Consider the following 18,228-nt stretch of genomic DNA (forward strand, 5'->3'; position numbering starts at 1 on the left):
GATCTACCCCTAATTTCCCAGCTCACTTTAGCCAGCTCTGTCCTCATATCCTTATTGCCTTTAATTAAGTTTAAAACTAAGACCCTCTTTTCCCTCCCTCAAACTGAATATAAAATTCAGTTATGTTATTGTCAGTTCTACCTCAGGGCTCCTTTATTACAAGGTAAGTAATTAATTCTGTCTCATTGCAAATTACCAGGTCAAGAATAGTCTGCTCTCTGGTTGATTCTAGTATGAGCTGCTTTAAAAACTGTCCCCAAAACACTCTATAAACTCATCTTCCAGGCTGCTTTTGCCAATCTGATTCATTCAATCTCTATGTAGATAAATAATACCCATGGTTATCACTATACCTTTTTCACAAGCCCCCAATATTTCTAACCCTTACAGTGTGGTTATTGTTTGGGGACTACTTCCACAATTGACTTATCTTTGTTATTTTATGATGGTCTGATTTCCCCAAAATCTCACCTGATGGTGATGTGATTGGTTAATCTCATCATAATCTCACTTGGCAATGATGTGATTGGTTGACCTCTGCATTATCACACCTGCCTCAGTAGTGGTTGTTTGATCTCCCCATAAGCTCACCTGGCAGTGAAGTGATTTGTTAATTTCTCACCTGGCAACAATGTAATGGTTGTTGTCTGTATAATGTTACCTGGCATTGATGTGATAGGTTGACTTCCCCTATTCTCACTTGATAATTATGTGATTGGTTGATATCCTCAAAATCTCACCTGGCAGTGACGTGTTTGGTTGATCTCCCATCATCCTACTTGGCAATGATGTGATAGGTTGATCTCTCCGTAATTTCACCTGACAATGATGTGATTGGTTGATCTCTCCAGAACCTCACCTGCCTGTGTTATGATGGGTTGATATCTATAATATCATCTGGAAGTAACGTGATTAGTTGATCGCTTCTCGGCCTTTTGGCTAAGATCAAGTGTAGTATCAACATGCTGTGCTTGGTTGAAGTCATTAGGTTACATTTTAGCTTCATTTGAAGCAATTTTTAAAAGCAACATCTTGGCCTTTTGGCTAAGATGCAAATGAGATCAAGCCTTGGAGGAGGAGCTATTCCTACTCCAATCAGCTTGGATCATGTAGATCAAGCCCAAGACAGGAGGTGAGAGCCCTGTCTTGTCAGCTTGGATCGGGAATGTCTCAACTTGTTGAGACTCTGAATTGGACTTGGTATGATTGAATTGGAATAAAAGTTACAAAAAAAAATTAGTTGATCTCTGCATAATCTCACTTGACAGTGATTGGTTGCTCTCGCTTAAAATTAACCTGCCAGTGATGGGATTGGTTAATCACCTCATGATTTCAACTGTGAGTTATGTGATTGGCTGATCACTCTATAAACTCACCTCTCAATAATGTATTTGATCTTTCCTGACTCTTTCCTGAGATTAATGTGATTAGTTGATCCCCCATTATCTCAACTGATAGTAATGTAATTGATAAATCTCAGCAGAATCCCTTCTGAGGGTGATCTGATTGGTTAATCTCTACATAATCACACTTGGCAGTAATGCGATTGGTTGATCCCTCCAGAATTTCTCCTGGCAGTGATATGATGGCCTGATCCCTCTATAACCTTGCTTGATAGTGATGTGATTGGTTAATCTCTCCACAATAGTACTTGATAGTGACGTGATTGATTGATTCCTGCATAATTTTACAGGACTGATGTGATTGGTTGGTCTCCCAATCACCTGACCTGGCAGTAATGAGTAATGACTGGTTGATCTTTTCATAGAATAGAATCCCTACAGTGCAGAAGGAGGCCATCTGGCCCATTGGGTCTGCACTGACAACAATCCCACCCAGGCCCTATCCTTGTAACCCCATGTATTTACCCCGCTAATCCCACGCAGACATGGGGAGAACATGCAAACTCCACACAGACAGTCACTCGAGTCCGGAATTGAACCCAGGTCCTTGGCGCTGTGAGGCAGCAGTTCTAACCACTGTGCCAGCATGCTGCTCAAAGTTTATTTTTGATGTGAGAACATAACAGCAGAGGGTGGTTTCGATCCATCGACCTCTGGGTTATGGATCCAGCATGCTCCCGCTGAACCATTCTGCTACAAAAGTTTATTTGTTAGTGTTACAATAGGCTTACATTAATGCTGCAATGAAGTTACTGTGAAAATCCCCGAGTCGCCACACTCCAGCGCCTGTTTGGGTACACTGAGGGAGAATTTAGCATGGCTAATGCACCAAACCCTCACATCTTTCGGACTGTGGGAGAAAACTGGAGCACCCAGAGGAAACCAAAGCAGAGCAGGGAGAACGTGCAGACTCCGCACAGATAGTGACCCAAGTCGGGAATCGAACCCGGGTCCCTGGCGTTATGAGTGCTAGCCACTGTGCCACCATAAATCTCCATAATGACACCTGGCAGTGATGTGATGGATTGATCTCTGCAGAGTCTCACCTGGCAGCGATGCAATTGGTTGATCTTTCCATAATCGAACTTTAACAGCAATGTAATTGGTTAATCTCTACAGAATCTCACTTTGACGGTGATATAACTGGTTGATCTCTGCAGAATTTCACTTTGGCAGTGATTTAATTGGTTGATCTCTACAGAATCTCACTTTGGCAGTGATATAATTGGTAGATCTCTGCAGAATCTCACTTTGGCAGTGATGTAATTGGTTGATCTCTGGAGACTCTCACTCTGGCAGTGATATAATTGGTTGATCTCTGCAGAATCTCACTTTGTGGAGATGCCGGCGTTGGACTGGGGTAAACACAGTAAGAGTTTTAACAACACCAGGTTAAAGTCCAACAGGTTTATTTGGTAGCAAATGCCATTAGCTTTCGGAGCGCTGCTCCTTCGTCAGATGGAGTGGAAATCTGCTCTCAAACAGGGCACAAAGACACAAAATCAAGTTACAGAATACTGATTAGAATGCGAATCTCTACAGCCAACCAGGTCTTAAAGATACAGACAATGTGAGTGGAGGGATACCTGTGCTCAATGCTCCCTCCACTCACATTGTCTGTATCTTTAAGACCTGGTTGGCTGTAGAGATTCGCATTCTAATCAGTATTCTGTAACTTGATTTTGTGTCTCTGTGCCCTGTTTGAGCAGATTTCCACTCCATCTGACGAAGGAGCAGCGCTCCGAAAGCTAATGGCATTTGCTACCAAATAAACCTGTTGGACTTTAACCTGGTGTTGTTAAAACTCTTACTGTGAATCTCTTTGAATCACTGTAAACTTACTGTGAATCCAAAGTCCAAAGATGTGCGGGTTAGGTTGATTGGCCAGGTTAAAAATTGCCCCTGAGATGCGTAGGTTAGCGGGTAAATATGTGGGGGTAGGGCCTGGGTGGGATTGTGGTCGGTGCAGACTCGATGGGCCGAATGGCCTCCTTCTGCACTGTAGGGTTTCTATGATTTCTATGATCACTTTGGCAGTGATGTAATTGGTTGATCTCTGCAGAATCTCACTTTGGCAGTGATGTAATTGGTTGATCTCTGCAGAATCTCACTTTGGCAGTGATGTAATTGGTTGATCTCTGCAGAATCTCACCTTGGCAGTGATGTAATAGGTTGATCTCTGCAGAATCTCACCTTGGCAGTGACGTAATAGGTTGATCTCTGCAGAATCTCACTGGTGTTGTGAGACTTCTTACTGTGTTCACCCCAGTCCAACGCCGGCATCTCCACATCATGAATCTCACTTTGGCAGTGATGTAATTGGTTGATCTCTGCAGAATCTCACATTAGCGGTTGATCCTTCCATAATCTCACCTGCCATTACTGTGGTTGCTCTCCCCCCTTTCACCAGCCTCGCCAGTTGGCGGTTGGTCGCGCGGGCGGGGAGGGTGCTGTGCGCAGCCGCGGGGAGGCGCTGGGTCGGCGCGAGGCCAGAGGCGGCGCTCTGACTCCCCCCCAGCTCCTGGGGAATGTGGCTGGCCTGTGCGCGAGAGAGAGAGTGAGTCAGACTCCGGGCGGCGCTGCCAAACAATTCGCCGGCGGCGGGAGGGGGGGGGGACTAAACCATTCATCAGCAAAAAAATAAATATATAAATGTAAAAAAAAGAAGCCGGGAATCGGCGGGGCGGAGACTTCATCCCCGGGAAAAGCTCACTTGGGAGTCCGCTGCAGCTTCACTCACATCCCGCAAGGCTGGTTGGAGCGAGCCCGGGAAACTCCGGTTAACTCCGTGTTGTGAGCGGGCGAGCGAGGAGACACTGAGAGGGAGAGCGGGCCGATCTCTGGTACCGGGGAGGCGGCCACGATTGCGGCCGGAACGCTGCCACCATGGCCGGCTATGTGCCGGGTCAGATACCGACCACCTTCGCCGAGGAGAAGGAGTATGTTCAGGCCTATGAGGACGTTTTGGAGCGATACAAAGGTAATGAACAGCTTTCCCCCTGGAACAACTGTTTCCTCGAGGCGTACCTCCCAACACGGCATCCCTTCAAGACGCTCATAGACATAGAAATGGAAATTCACCTTTTTTTCTGCATGTTCACATTCGCAGCAGCACCGGCATATATCTGCCATAATTGTACATTTTTTTTCTCCCTTTTTTTGTTCCTTTTCATCTGCTCCGAGGTGTTAATCACTGAGAAGGTTGTTTTTGTTGTTGTAAGTGGCACAAATCCAGTATTAATTGTTCAAATGCCTCCAAGTTGAAAACAGAAAGAGAAAGATGCTGTCAAGTCCTGGAGGGCTTTGACTCTCGGTTTTGTTTAGGCATAATTCTTCCCTAAATTCATGACGTCCTTTTTCTTATTCATGTGACAGTTCCGAGTGTTTTTATTTTCACACCAGGGCTCATTTCTGAAATAAATTTTACTGGGGGGGGGTGGAGAGAGATTTCAGCTGGTTTTGTTATTTGTTGTATTCGATGTTCACTGGTCGGATGTTTTTTTTAAAATGTTAATTATTTTGTTGCCTGATATTAACTAATCGTCTAATCTCGATGCCTTTTTTTGTCTGGAAAGTAGATTATTCTCTTTGTCTTTATCAGCAAATTACCATTTTGATTTAGTTTTAAATGTACCGCGTTTATGGATAAATTGCTCACCCAGGTGAACGGTTAGATTCGTAGGTAACATTTTAATTTTAATCTTCTCCCCGCAAACCTGGAACCTGTTTTTATTTTATCCTGCTGGGCTGGGCTGGGCGAGCAAGGTGTGACAGACTTGCCTAGGGAGGCGGCTGCATTACAAGTTCAGACTTTTGCTGAACAATAGGAAGAGGATGTTTGTGGGCAAAGTGAGATTGCTCAGAATTTTCTTGCTCTGGTGATGTAATAAATCTGTCGGCTAAATCAGTGCACAGTACCCCACTATTTCCAGAGCGAAACTCGATTAGTTTCATTCCAGTTGAGATTTCTTAAGAATGCCACAAACCGCAGATAAATATGTGTTTGTGTCCTTCCTGCACTCTAACTTCGTGCTGCATTTAAAGCGCGTTGAGGTTGTTCCTGATTTTAATATAATGTAATTTAAGCGTTGAAGTCACTATACCCTGCAGCGGTTAGTACTTCACAGCATTCGGAATTTAACAAGCGTTCCTGAAGAGAGACCCAATTGCACATGTTACCTATCATAATAGACTTGGAGATGTGTTTTAAAGGTCAAATTGAACCCGTTACACCAATGCAGTGTTCGTGTGCCTTCCTCCCTGCCAGAGCTCCGACCAGGAGCCTTGAGCACAGTTTAACGTGAGCTGCTGGGACTGAGCCACTCAACCAGTACATGCGCATTGGCAAGGAGGCCTGGGATTGCTTTTAGGAATAAGCAGAAGTTGCTTCAAATAGTAACGTAAACGAATTGGATCTTGCGAAAAGCAGGACGCACGGTTTTAAGGGGTGATGAGCAGTTTGTGATTTATAGCTTCGAATTTGAGTTTTAAATAGCGATGGTACTAAGACGAGATTGCAGACGAGAGTGCATTTCACGTCTTTATTGTGTGGCATTAGTTATGGCTTGTGTTTGTAGCCAAGCCTTGTGTCAAAACTTCTATTTAAGATATTTTAAATACTCTTTGAATTGTTCAAAATAAATCTTTAAAGTTGTGCGGATATAGTGCAGGTGTTTAAAGTTAATTTATTAGTGTCACAAGTAGGCTTACTTTAACACTGCAATGAAGTTGCTGTGGAAATCCCCCAGTCGCCACACTGGTGCCTATTCAGGTACACTGAGGGAGAATTTAGCATAGCCAGTGCACCTAACAGCACATCTTTCGGACTGTGGGTGGAAACTGGAGCACCTGGAGGAAACCCACGCAGACGTGGGAAGGACGTGCAGACTCCACACAGTGTCCCAAGCCGGTATTCGAATCCAGGACCTGGTGCTGTGAGGCAGCAGTGTTAACCACTGTGCCACCGCTCTGCCTCTGATTCAATCATTTTGTTTATGGAATTGTATCAGAATATGTAGACTTGATTTTAAAATTCAGTTTAACATCAATAGAAACTGAAGTGGACCATTCAGCCCCTCGAGCCTGTTCTGCCAGTTAATTAGTTAATCGGTGTCTTATCTCCATTAATCAACTTTGGTTTCATATTCATAGAATCCCTACAGTGCAGCAGGAAGCCATTCAGCCCATCGTGTCTGCACCGACTCTCTGACAGAGCATCTTCCCTATCCCCATAACTGCATATATTGACCCCGCTCATCCCCCTAACCTAAGGGACAATTTTGCATAGCTAATCCACCTAGCCTGCACTTCTTTGGTCTGTGGGAGGAAACCGGAGCACCCAGAGGAAACCCACGCAGACACAAACTCCACATTCAGTCAGCATGGCTAGAATAGAACCCAGGTCCCTGGCGCTGTGAGGCTGCATTGCTAACTATTGTGCCACTCTTTGATATCCTTGCAAGATAAATCTTCATTACCATTAACTAACTGGGGATTTAGCTTATTACAATGGATAGAATTTTTAAGATAGACGGTGAAGTGTGTACATTTGGTTCTAGTGTACTTAACAGGCTCAGAAAAACTATAACTGTGCATTGTATTCCTTTTTTTGTCTTCCATTTGTGAATATAAGCAGAACCAAATAACAACCCAGTCTGCCTGTGGTGAATTTCACCATCTTTTTGTCTGCATGTAATGGATGCATTTTGTTTGAAAATTTGGACTGTGGTGTTTGTAATATTAATGCAGAAGTGCCTGAGGTAGAAACAAATGTTGTGCATAACATTTTAGGAAGTTTTGTAAATCAGTTCCTACTTTTAGAATTTACAATCCACAGAAATGTTTATTCTTCTTACCTAAAGCAATGGGGCTTATCTGCAAAGTCTTCTGTCAAGAATTGGTCAAAGGCTGAACCAAAGAGAAGCTTAGAATATATTGCCATCTTTGGATTGGAGATATTATTTTCTTTTCATATTTTTAGTTGTCAATGGATCTTAAATTTAGCTGAAACAGAATAAAATATTCAAAATTTCTGAATTAGCACGAGAGAAATGAGATCCATGGGATATGCATAAGAGGTGTTGATCTGCTTGTGAATAGATGTCTATACAATGGCAGGGTGAAATCATGATCAGATCTTTTGGCTAAAATCACTTGTCAGCTTGGATCTTGTACATCTCTCTTGTGGGGACCATGAATTTGATTCAACTTGAATTGTTTTTTGGAGCAAGCAAAGGGATGGATTAAATGCCTGCCCTGTCCACTCTGCACATTAACTTTGTAACTTAAAGAATGGAGTAAAAATTTAAAAGCAAATAATGGATTATTCCTCCTCCTTTTGCTTCTCACATCTAACTATTACTTGTCCCCATTTGCAACTAATTGACCCAAACCACCTGGGAGAACTGGTATAGCAAAGGCAATGGGATCCAGCAACATCTGTTGGAGTTGTTCCCAAAACTAGTTGCGCCTCAGCCAAACTGCTACTGCTACAACATTGTCATCTACCCTACAATGTGGGATATAGCCCAGGTACAGTCTGTCCACAAAAAGATAAATTCAATCCAGCCAGTTAATGTACTGTCAGCCGATTGTCAACCAGCAAAGTGATGGAAGATGTTTATCGACTGTGCTATCAAATGGCAATTACTTTCCAATAACTTGTTCAACGATGCTCAGTTTGGGTTCCACTGGGATCCTTCTGCTCTGGATCTCAAACATGGACAAGAGAGCTGACATTCAGCGGTAAGGTGTGTGTGATTGCCTTTGCCACCTCATGTCAGTGTTGTCTTCAATAACCTAGTAAAAACTGAAATCGGGAGGAGATAACTCCATTGGCTTGAGTCATACTGAGCACAAAGGAACATGGGTTGTTGAAGATCAATCATCTCGTCACCAGAATGTTACAGCAGGAGTTCCTTAGGGCAGTATCTTGAGTCCAATCATCTGCAGCTTCTTAATCCATGATTATCCCCCCATCCTAAGGCCTGAAGTGGGTATTCACTTTTGATTGCAGTGTTCCATTCCATTCATAATTCTGAGATAATGAGGCAGCCCATTTCCCCTGTACAACAAGAAATGATCAGTGTTCAGGTTTGGGCTAATAAGGTGCAAGTAACATTCATGTCAGATAATTATCACTTTCAAGAGAGAGACCAACCATCTAGTTCCAACTATTAACATGCAATCTTAAGCCATACATTGTGGCTATAAGAGCAGGCTAGGTATTCTGTGGGGAATAAGTCATCTGATGGCTCCCTAAAATCTTTCCACCATCTGCAAGGCACATGCCAGTGTGTAATCTAATCTCTGCTTGCCTCAATGAATGCAGTATCAGCAGCACTCAACTTCAACACCATCCAGGACAGAGCATCCTCCTTGATTGGCATGTCACCCTCCATCACTAGCACACTATGGCAACATTGTGTGCCATTTACAATGTATACTGCAGGAACACATCAGTTTTCTTGGGCAGCACCTCCCAAACAAGTGAACTCTGCCATGTAGAAAGACAAGGCAGAAGATAATGGGAACACCACCATCTTCAAGTTGCTCTCCAATTTGCATGCCATTTCTAATGTGAATATATATTGCCATTCTTTGCTGGGTTAAAATCCTGGAACTTCCTATCTAACACCACTGTGGGAACACTTGATGGACTGTAGCGGTTCAAGAAGGCTGCTCACCATTGCCTTCTCGAGGGCAACTGGGCTTGGACAGTTATTTCTGGTCTTGGCAATGATTCTCACATTCTGTGAATTATTTTATTTCAAAAATGTTGCAGGTTTAAACTGGCCAAACATCTTTGTGTGCATGTAACAGATACAGAAATATGTTCATTGGAGATGTGCACCTCTATAAATGAGACTGTGTTCAGATTTGAATGTATTTCTAACATTATGGCACTGTCCCAATGAGAACTGTACATCTGAAATCCTCTTCAGGATGTCAATGTATTAATTCCAGATTTCAGCTATTTTATTTGTCTGGACTTGCTTTCAGGTTTTCAGATTAAGACACCAAGCTTTCATTCAGCAACATTTAATCTGTGGCTCCTGATAGAACAAGGTGTCATGTAAAATGAGATTTTATTATGTATTTTATTTTATTGTATTGCAAAAGATCTTAGTTTTTTAAAGTAGAACAAGGAACCTATTCTAAATGTTACTAAATCCTAGTTGCTGGGACAAATGGTTATGGACCATTAAGAATTTATTTTGAGAATATAAATATTGGTTTAAAGCAGTAGCATTGTTTCTCTGAAAATAAGTGTTCAGAAGCAGAAAGAATACTTCTGGACACTAAAAAATGTTTGAAATACAAATGTGAAAAGCCAACTTGGAACTTATTTTTAATTATTTTAAGAGAGAATTTATCCTCTAATAAAAAACATACCCTGTTGTGTTCCCAGTGTACACTGGCCCTCTGCCTTTGAGTTTGTGCAGATGATGTAATCCTATATTCCAGATTACATTTTGATATAACAGGCCCTAATAATTGTATGTGTTTGCTTGGGGTGACATCTTCACCTCAAGTCGGTACCTAATTTCTTGGTAAAGATTCACATTGATTGCTCACTCTTCTCAGTTGGCGAACCAGCAATGCATTGCCACATGGCATAATGCATTGATATTTTAACATACAGCCTGCAATGCTGCACAGAATTGTAAGCAATGAAAATATAGTTTCCAAAGTATTTAATGGGTTCCAAGACTTTTCGGGTTAAAGTAGCTGTTTATTGTAAACGTAGATTTTCTTCTCCTTTGGCGCATTGATATTGCTATTACAATTAGTTGTAGCCTCTTGCGCCACTCTCTCTCTTTGGTAACATTATATCCTGTTTTTGGTGAGTGACTTCCATGTGTTGCATTGGGCTCAATTGTTAATATGAAGATGTGGAGTAAATACTTGAGATTGATGTCTAATTCATATCAGAAAGTGTCATCCTGATGGGAGAATAGAGGATCTGCATTATTGTGCTGCAACAATATACATGTTTTTGGAGTCCTGGCTAGTTGAAAGCAACAGATCTGTGTATCTAGTCAGCAACACATCTGTAATCTTAAAGCATCCTTTGATGATCAAGATTCCCAAGAATGATTTGGTTTTGGTAACCTGTTAATGCTAAATGTGTGTATATTTTTATTGAGGATGGAAATCGGCTGCTGTTTCATATGTACATAAAATTGAGAGAACACCCAACCCAACAGCATAAACTGCTGCATGGATGAGAGTCCTAATTTGTAAAATAGACTGTCCACTTCAGTTGGTGGCCTGGCATCAGTTAAATTAGTTTTGAGTTGATCATGAATAGCAAAATGATGCTAATACTATTTTGTTTACTGATGCTGAAATTTTAAACTTGAGAGTTCAGTGCTGCCTACAGATCCAGTCTCTCCTTGCATTATCTTTTCTATTTGTCCATACGTCCGCAGTGTTTGCTAAATGGCTTCATTTCCTCTGATTGGTGTACATTATTTTGTTTTCTTGAAGCCTGATAAATATGGTGTGACATTTTTATGGAGGTATACTGGCTGGGAAGTTCAGATCACCCTGCTGTGAATCAGCTGATCTCAGTCAGGGCTGTGATTGCGATATTACGGTTTGCGTTTCCCAGCAAAAAGAAAAATCCGACCAGGCTACGTATTCCTGCTTGCTGTGTCATGACATCAGCAAACATCTGTAAGGGCATCTTTTGTGGACACCGTATTCGAATTAGCTAGATTTCCTTTTGTGATCCAATCTTCTGTAGCACTTCTTGTGTAACTTCCCATCTGAAGACTGGTTATGTGAATAAGGTACTGGCAGGCTTTGGATAGAAACCCAATGAATTGTTGCCTTCAGGAGAGGAGGGCAGAAACTTTACTATTCCACATATAAAATGTGTTAAATTTAGTGACCTGTATTTTCAAATATAAAATCTTGTTTGATATCTTGATTGTGATACACTTGGCGTATTAAACAGTCCCATATGCATTCAACCTGATGAAAGAAATACACTTATTAAATTGGAACTACAAAAGCAAATACTACAGGTGTTGGAAATCTGAAATCAAACCAGAAAATACTGGAAATGCACAGTATCATTTCTGATGAAGGGTCATCAACTTGAAATGTTAACTTTCTCTCTCCACATAGGGTGCCAGAACTGCTGAGTCTTTCCAGAAATTTAGTTTTTAAAATCATTGAATGCATTTCCTTTATGCTGATCAAGTACACAAATAAATAATGACAAAATATATTGTTACATAGTTTTTTGGGGGGTTCTGTGCCAATTTGCTCCTTTTGCTGAATGCATCAATTAGCAATTCTATGGTGACAATAACCATTCTTTATGGGTGAATGCAGTTAGTGAATGACAAGTGATTTTTGACCATAGGACCCTTGCAGTTAAGCCCAACCTTGTCCTTACTTGATGTGTGTTCTAGCAAGAGCCAGCAGAATGGGAACCCAGATTTAGATTTCTTTTTGACCTGGAGTACTGAATCCAATCATAAAGTTGAAACTGATACCCCAGAATAAAGATCTTCACTATAGTATGCAAATACTAATAAGGAAAATTTAAGTAAACTTCAGGAAAGTAGCGATGCTTATTAACCTAAGATGACGCCAATGGTGGGAACTGAAATCCATGTGTTTGTCAGTGGTTTAGGCACATTATGAACTGGTGTAGAAAAAACACAAGCTTGCAGCATTTAGCATAGTCACAACTTGCCCAATTTACACTTCTCTGTCCCTTCTGACTTAATTGATTCTTCTGGCCCTGAAAGCACAAAATTACAAATACTTGTAATAAAAACATAAAATCTTAAATGCTCGAGCCATTATGATGGAAACTGACAAATTAGCGTTTCACTTAAAGATCTTCCATCAGAATTAAGTTTCAAATGAGTAAAGTTGATATTAAGGCCAAGGATTACGAAGTATCCAATAGTGGGATGCAACCTGGATAGCTTATGTTGAATTTCTTTGGAACAGTGTAGAATATAAAAATGGATAACTTAAAACAAGGGAGTTGCATTTGCAACTCATAGTTTGCAAAGTGATTATTCCATCTATCTTTCATCTTCCCAAACTGGAGGAGATTGCATCATAAGAAGCAGATGTGCTGGATTAGGAGCATAAGAACAGGAACAAAAACTGTTCAGCCCTTCAAATCCATTCCACCATTCAATTAGATCATGACTGATTTGAACCTCGCCTCCATTTTCTTGCCTTTGTTCTGTGCCTAACAAAAATCCCATCAGCTTTAGTCTTTAAAATTTTAATTGACCCAACATTCATAGTCTTTTGTGGAAGACTGATCCAGTTTTCCAAAATCATTTGTGGAAAGTATGCTTTTTTTGATTTCATGCTTAAATGGCCTGGCTCTAATTGTAAGAGTATTTCCCCATCTCCCCCACATTTTGGGTTTTCTCTATGAAGTGGAAACAGCCCTGTATATCTATCCTGTAGGTTCTCCTTATCTTTTACAGACCTTGAATAGGTTGCACATACTTTGTTTGAAACCCTGAAAATGTGCAAATAAGCGAGGGATGAGAGGTGCAATCCAGTGGGGAGGGAAAGTAACAACCTGCATTTATGATTTCTTTTAAATGTGGGAAAATGGTTCCACGGCCCTTCAAAGATATGTAATTGGACAAAAATTGACCGAAGCCAAAGGATATTAACAGGCCTTCATCATGGGTTTTTAAAAAGCAGAATGAAATAGTAAGTTTAAGGAAGACATTCTGGAATTTTGGGTTCTGGCAGTTGAAGATGCATCTGCCAGTAATGAGTGTAAAGGAGGAAGGGGATGCATCAGAGACTGGAGTTGAATGAATAAAGTTTTCACCGAATAGTAGACGGGATTGGAGAAAGGAAAGTTTGAAGGACGGTATGTTTTGTGAAGTTTAATGCTGTCTCTGGGTAGCATGAAAGGGATGGAGAGAGGGATAGTTGGTGGAGACAGATATAGAAATCTGGGGCACTGTAAAGGTAGTCGGAGAGGGTGGGTGCAGAAGGGAAGCCATAGGCTGGAGATGCTGTAACTGTGGTTGAATAGGTGAGATGAGAACCTGCAGTTTGAATCCAACAGCCCTCTGACATCATGTATGTCCTAACTCCCCTATTGTTTCTTAATAGCAGGTTTCAGCTCATCAGTATCCTTTTGATCTCCCTCCTTCAACATTTTCACTTGGCTACTTTATCTCTACCTTTTTAAAATGCCTCACCAAAACCTATCCATTCTATTGTATATTTTTGTTAAATTGTACATTTGGTTAATTCTCCTATTTTTTGTGTGCTTTGATCTATTTGTAAAACATTTTGGCACTATCCAGATGGTAGTGTATTTGTGGTTGCAGCCAAATGAGTTCCTCACAAGCAATATGACTACTTTATTTATGCAGGTATCTGTGTTTATTAGCACATCTACCATAATTTTGTTAGCTATCTGTGTTTTGAATTTGTCAGGGCAGTATGTACTTGTTTTGAGGTTTGCTGCAAAAGTTTTACTAGTAAAGTTATTTAACATTTTAGTTTGTTTACATTTCACAAGGTTAAACAGATTTGAAGTTGCTTGATGTTGCTCCTTAGTTATTGTGGAAAGTCATGTAATTCTGCAATGTATATTTTTATTGATGAGAGTGCATAGTAGTATGAATAATAGAGTTGGTAAACTTTAATTTCAGTTGCTGTAGGGATAAAATCAAAATTGCATTTATTGCTTCTCCTTCAGGATGGTTCTAAGTAATGCTTGAACAAAAGGTCTTGCTGTTAATTTCGTGTGCAGTAATTTTGGTGTGTAGCAAATACTTTTAAGAACCAAACATTATTAATTGCTTTGATACACAAACATTGGAACTTCTTCCAGTGAAGATTTATCTAGTTCTAAACAATTTAATTCATTAAATCTTTTTGCTTCTGATTAACAAAAAGTGTGACACTCTGCCATACTGTTAGGTTTGTTTTGGGTTAGCGGAATAATTCCGAGGTGATGAAAGCCTGGCTTGGATATGTGAAAAGAGCAGAAAAATTGGAAAAGACAAAGGGGCATCTGGATTCCTATTGCAAACTATATATTACTGTTGTGTTCTCGGTCTATCATAGATCTGGTACTGGCTTGTAAATGTTTGCTTTTCCATTGTCCTTAATATTCAAGACCAATGTAGTACTCTTAAACTAAAATTTAAAGGAAAGGAGATGGTGGAGGAAGGAAGGCATGATACTCTAAAGTGCTGACCTTCTACATAATGGTATAAACTAGTCATCTGTGATACTTAATTTCTGACAGTTCTCTAAAGATTAGGTCATCATGTCTTTCAGCTGATCTTTTATCACATGCTATCAAGGATTGCTAACTGCAGTAGTCACACCCAGTGAATTGACAGTAAATCATCTGTAAGTTGAGCAATATTTCTAAGGCTTGGCCATTGAACTTGTTAGTATGAAAAGTTCAAATAAATCTTGGATTCTTACAGATGGATGTGATTCTGGGAGCTAGATGTGAATGTTTATTTTTAATATGGGGCTGGGAGGTTGATTAGCTTAACATGTCAGATTTTACATAAAATCTCCTTCACAAACAGATTTTATTTCTTGCATTTGAAAAGATAAATTAGCAATAAACTAAAATGAGAGTGATAATTCTTTCAAAGAATGGAAACCCATCATGTACTTGTTTGTTTTTTCATTTTAGTGTTTTGATGTCATCTTCGCATTACTGTTACTTCCTGTTGAACTCGGAGTCTATTTCCAATAAATCATTTTTCAAATTTTACTAAGACACACGTTTTTACTTTTGAATTCCGAAATGTGCCACGTGAGTTTTCGACAGCCTTTTGTGTCTGGTAATTCCTATTAAGTATCAACAATTTATTTTCTCTGCAGGGAATAATCCAGTGATTTCAAAGGGAAATTGAATGGGCACTTGATGGAAATAAATTTGCAGGGCCATGGGGATAGACTGGGGGAATTGGACTGACTGGCTTGCTCCACAGAGAACCACTATAGACTCATTAGGCTGAATGCTATCCTCTGTGTCACAAGTTATTCTGACTCTATTGAACATTCACGATGATGGTTATAATGGGATAGTCTGGCAGCACTCTGGTAGTCTGGTAGTGATGGTTATAATGGGATAGTCTGGAGTCACAGGTAGACAGAGTGGTGAAGAAGGCCTTTGGCATGCTTGGTTTCATTGGCCAGAACATTGAATACAGGAGTTGGAATGTCTTGTTGAAGTTGTACAAGACATTGGTAAGGCCACACTTGGAATGCTGTGTGCAATTCTGGTCACACTATTATAGAAAGAATATTATTAAACTAGAAAGAGTGCAGAAAAGATTTACTAGGATGCTACCGGGACTTGATGGTAGCATCAAGTCCCGGTGCTACCATCACCTTTTTTCTCTGGAGCGTAGAAGGCTGAGGGGTGATCTTATAGAGGTCTATAAAATATTGAGGGGCATAGATCAGCTAGATAGTCAATATCTTTTTCCACAGGTAGGGGAGTGTAAAACTAGAGGGCATAGGTTTAAGGTGAGAGAGGAGAGATACAAAAGTGTCCAGAGGGGCAATTTTTTCTCTCTCAGGGTGGTGTCTGGAACAAGCTGCCAGAGGTAGTAGTAGAGGCGGGTACAATTTTGTCTTTTAAAAAGCATTTAGATAGTTACATGGGTACGATGGGTATAGAGGGATATGGGCCAAATGCGGGCAATTGGGATTAGTTTAGGGGTTTAAAAAAAAGGGCAGCTTGGACAAGTTGGGCCGAAGGGCCTGTTTCCATCCTGTAAACCTCTATGACACACAATTTCCATGTGAATATTGGCTGTCTGTGGAACCATAGTAAGAAGTTTAACAACACCAGGTTAAAGTCCAACAGGTTTATTTGGTAGCAAAAGCCACACAAGCTTTCGGAGCTGCAAGCCCCTTCTTCAGGTGAGTGGGAATTCTGTTCACAAACAGAGCATATAAAGACATAGACTCAATTTACATGAATAATGGTTGGAATGCGAATACTTACAACTAATCAAGTCTTTAAGAAACAAAACAATGTCAGTGAAGAGAACCATAACCAGCAATGATTGTCTGAGCCAAACATTATAAATGGGTGAAGAAAATTTGGATATCATTATGGTGTTAGACATTTTTGAAGGATATGGATATAACAACATGGGGTTAATATATGAAAGGTAAGCTGGTTTGTTGGATCCTAACAGCTTTTCCTATGCCTAAAAGTTACTGTGATCGTCAATGAAAACGGAAAAAAAAATGAGTCAAAATGATTTTATATACTAATGAAGATTTTATGTCCAATGAGTTCATTGTATTATGCCGAGGACAACTGGCACGATTCTACCACCTGACAGCGCCCGCAATCAATGCAGCGGGCCAGGAAAATACAGTGCGAAGCTAAAAATCTGATTCACGCCCCATATGAAATGGTTTGCGATCTTTCTTGGCCCCTTTCGGATGGCTTCATGCCCATCATAGTTTTTTTTACAGGCAGGTTTCTCGGAATATCAACTAGTATGGAATTGATCACCACAAATGTCTGTTTGTTTATAACATCTCAGTACAGGAAGCAGGTTGAAAGGTCAGAAAATTGGTTCCAGGCAAGCTTTGTGGCCCAAATACAGAAGCCATTAATGAGCAAAGTTCCATTTTAGTAGCAGAGTACTTTGCTTGGGTATTCTTCTACAATTAATAGGAAAGGACTAAGATATAAACACACTCTCGCCAATTAAAGAACAGTACATTGAATGTTACATTGCATAGTGCTATTCATTATAAAATAGTTTATCTTCTGACTAAAAACAGTGAGTAATTTCACCGGAGATAAGCTAACATTGTAAATGCCATGCAACAGATACAGAATTAAGAACTTTGAACAGTAGAGATGTTTACAAAGTCACATGTATTATAATTGTTTTCTCGTAGACAAAGCCATCAGATAAGATTTAAATGCCAGCTTGACTCAGTTGTAGCACTTTTAATTTTTTCAGTCAGAAGGTTGTGGGTTCAAGGCTCACTGCAGGATGTAATCATATAATTTAGATTGAACAATTGCTGTGTTGTCAGGGAGGCCATCTTTACTATATTTGGTTTAATATCTTGTCTAAGGTTTACAGAACAAAAGGTGGCCATTTGGCCCATTGTGTCCATGCTGTCTAAAAAAGACCTATCCAGTCCAATTCCACCTTCCAGCCCCGTCTGTTTAGATGGGCATTAAAAAAAACCATAGCATTGTTGGTGGAAGAACAAAGGAGTCCTCCTGGTGTCCTCTCAAAGTTGAAATTATTATTTGCATCTTTCTTTCTTTGATTGCTTTTATCTTCTGTTCTTTCTCATTTTCCTCTTTTTTTCATTTCCCTCAGCTGCCCCCCCCCTCCCACCCCCACCACCTCACTTGATTTTTTTTTCTCTTCCTGACTTTGTGTAGTAATTACGGCAAAGAAATGATCATGGTATATTACAAGCAGCAGTAATTCACCTCATGAAATGGGATGATTGCATTCACAGTGCAGAAGGAGGCCATTCAGTCCATTGAGTCTGCACCAACTCTCTGACAGAGTATTATCCAGGCCCTTTTTCCCCTCCCTATCCCCATAACCCCACATGTTTGCTCTGGCTAATCCATCTAACCTACACATTTTGACACCTAAGGAGAAATTTACCATGGCCAATCCACCTAACCTGCACATCATTGGACTGATAATGAACCTTTTTAGAAGAAACAATATTTGTCACCTTGTTTCTATTTGCATATCTCTGGTCTCTTTTTCCTGCATTCTTGTTACATGGTTCCCTGACAGAGTGGAAGGTGACTTGTTGGCCTTTATCC

General features: G+C 40.4%; 1 protein-coding gene and 1 non-coding gene across 4 annotated transcripts in view; both read left to right on the top strand.

Annotated features, from left to right (window-relative positions):
• Positions 1-919: 919 nt before the first annotated feature.
• Positions 920-1,111, top strand: LOC144509598 (U2 spliceosomal RNA). Its single transcript, XR_013500509.1, has one exon. It is a non-coding gene; the product is annotated as a U2 spliceosomal RNA (small nuclear RNA).
• A 2,772-nt stretch (positions 1,112-3,883) lies between these two features.
• macf1a (microtubule actin crosslinking factor 1a) overlaps positions 3,884-18,228 on the top strand; it is a 496,134-nt gene continuing 481,789 nt past the window's right edge. For 2 of the 3 annotated variants that reach the window (XM_078237840.1, XM_078237846.1), the window contains exon 1: positions 3,884-4,383. In XM_078237840.1, coding sequence (XP_078093966.1) covers positions 4,290-4,383 — 94 coding nt within the window. In that variant the 5' untranslated portion in view covers positions 3,884-4,289. The remainder of the gene's footprint in view (positions 4,384-18,228) is intronic. The other variant, XM_078237833.1, reaches the window with a different exon arrangement.

This window comes from Mustelus asterias, chromosome 21, assembly GCF_964213995.1.
Source record: "Mustelus asterias chromosome 21, sMusAst1.hap1.1, whole genome shotgun sequence".
NCBI lineage: Eukaryota > Metazoa > Chordata > Chondrichthyes > Carcharhiniformes > Triakidae > Mustelus > Mustelus asterias.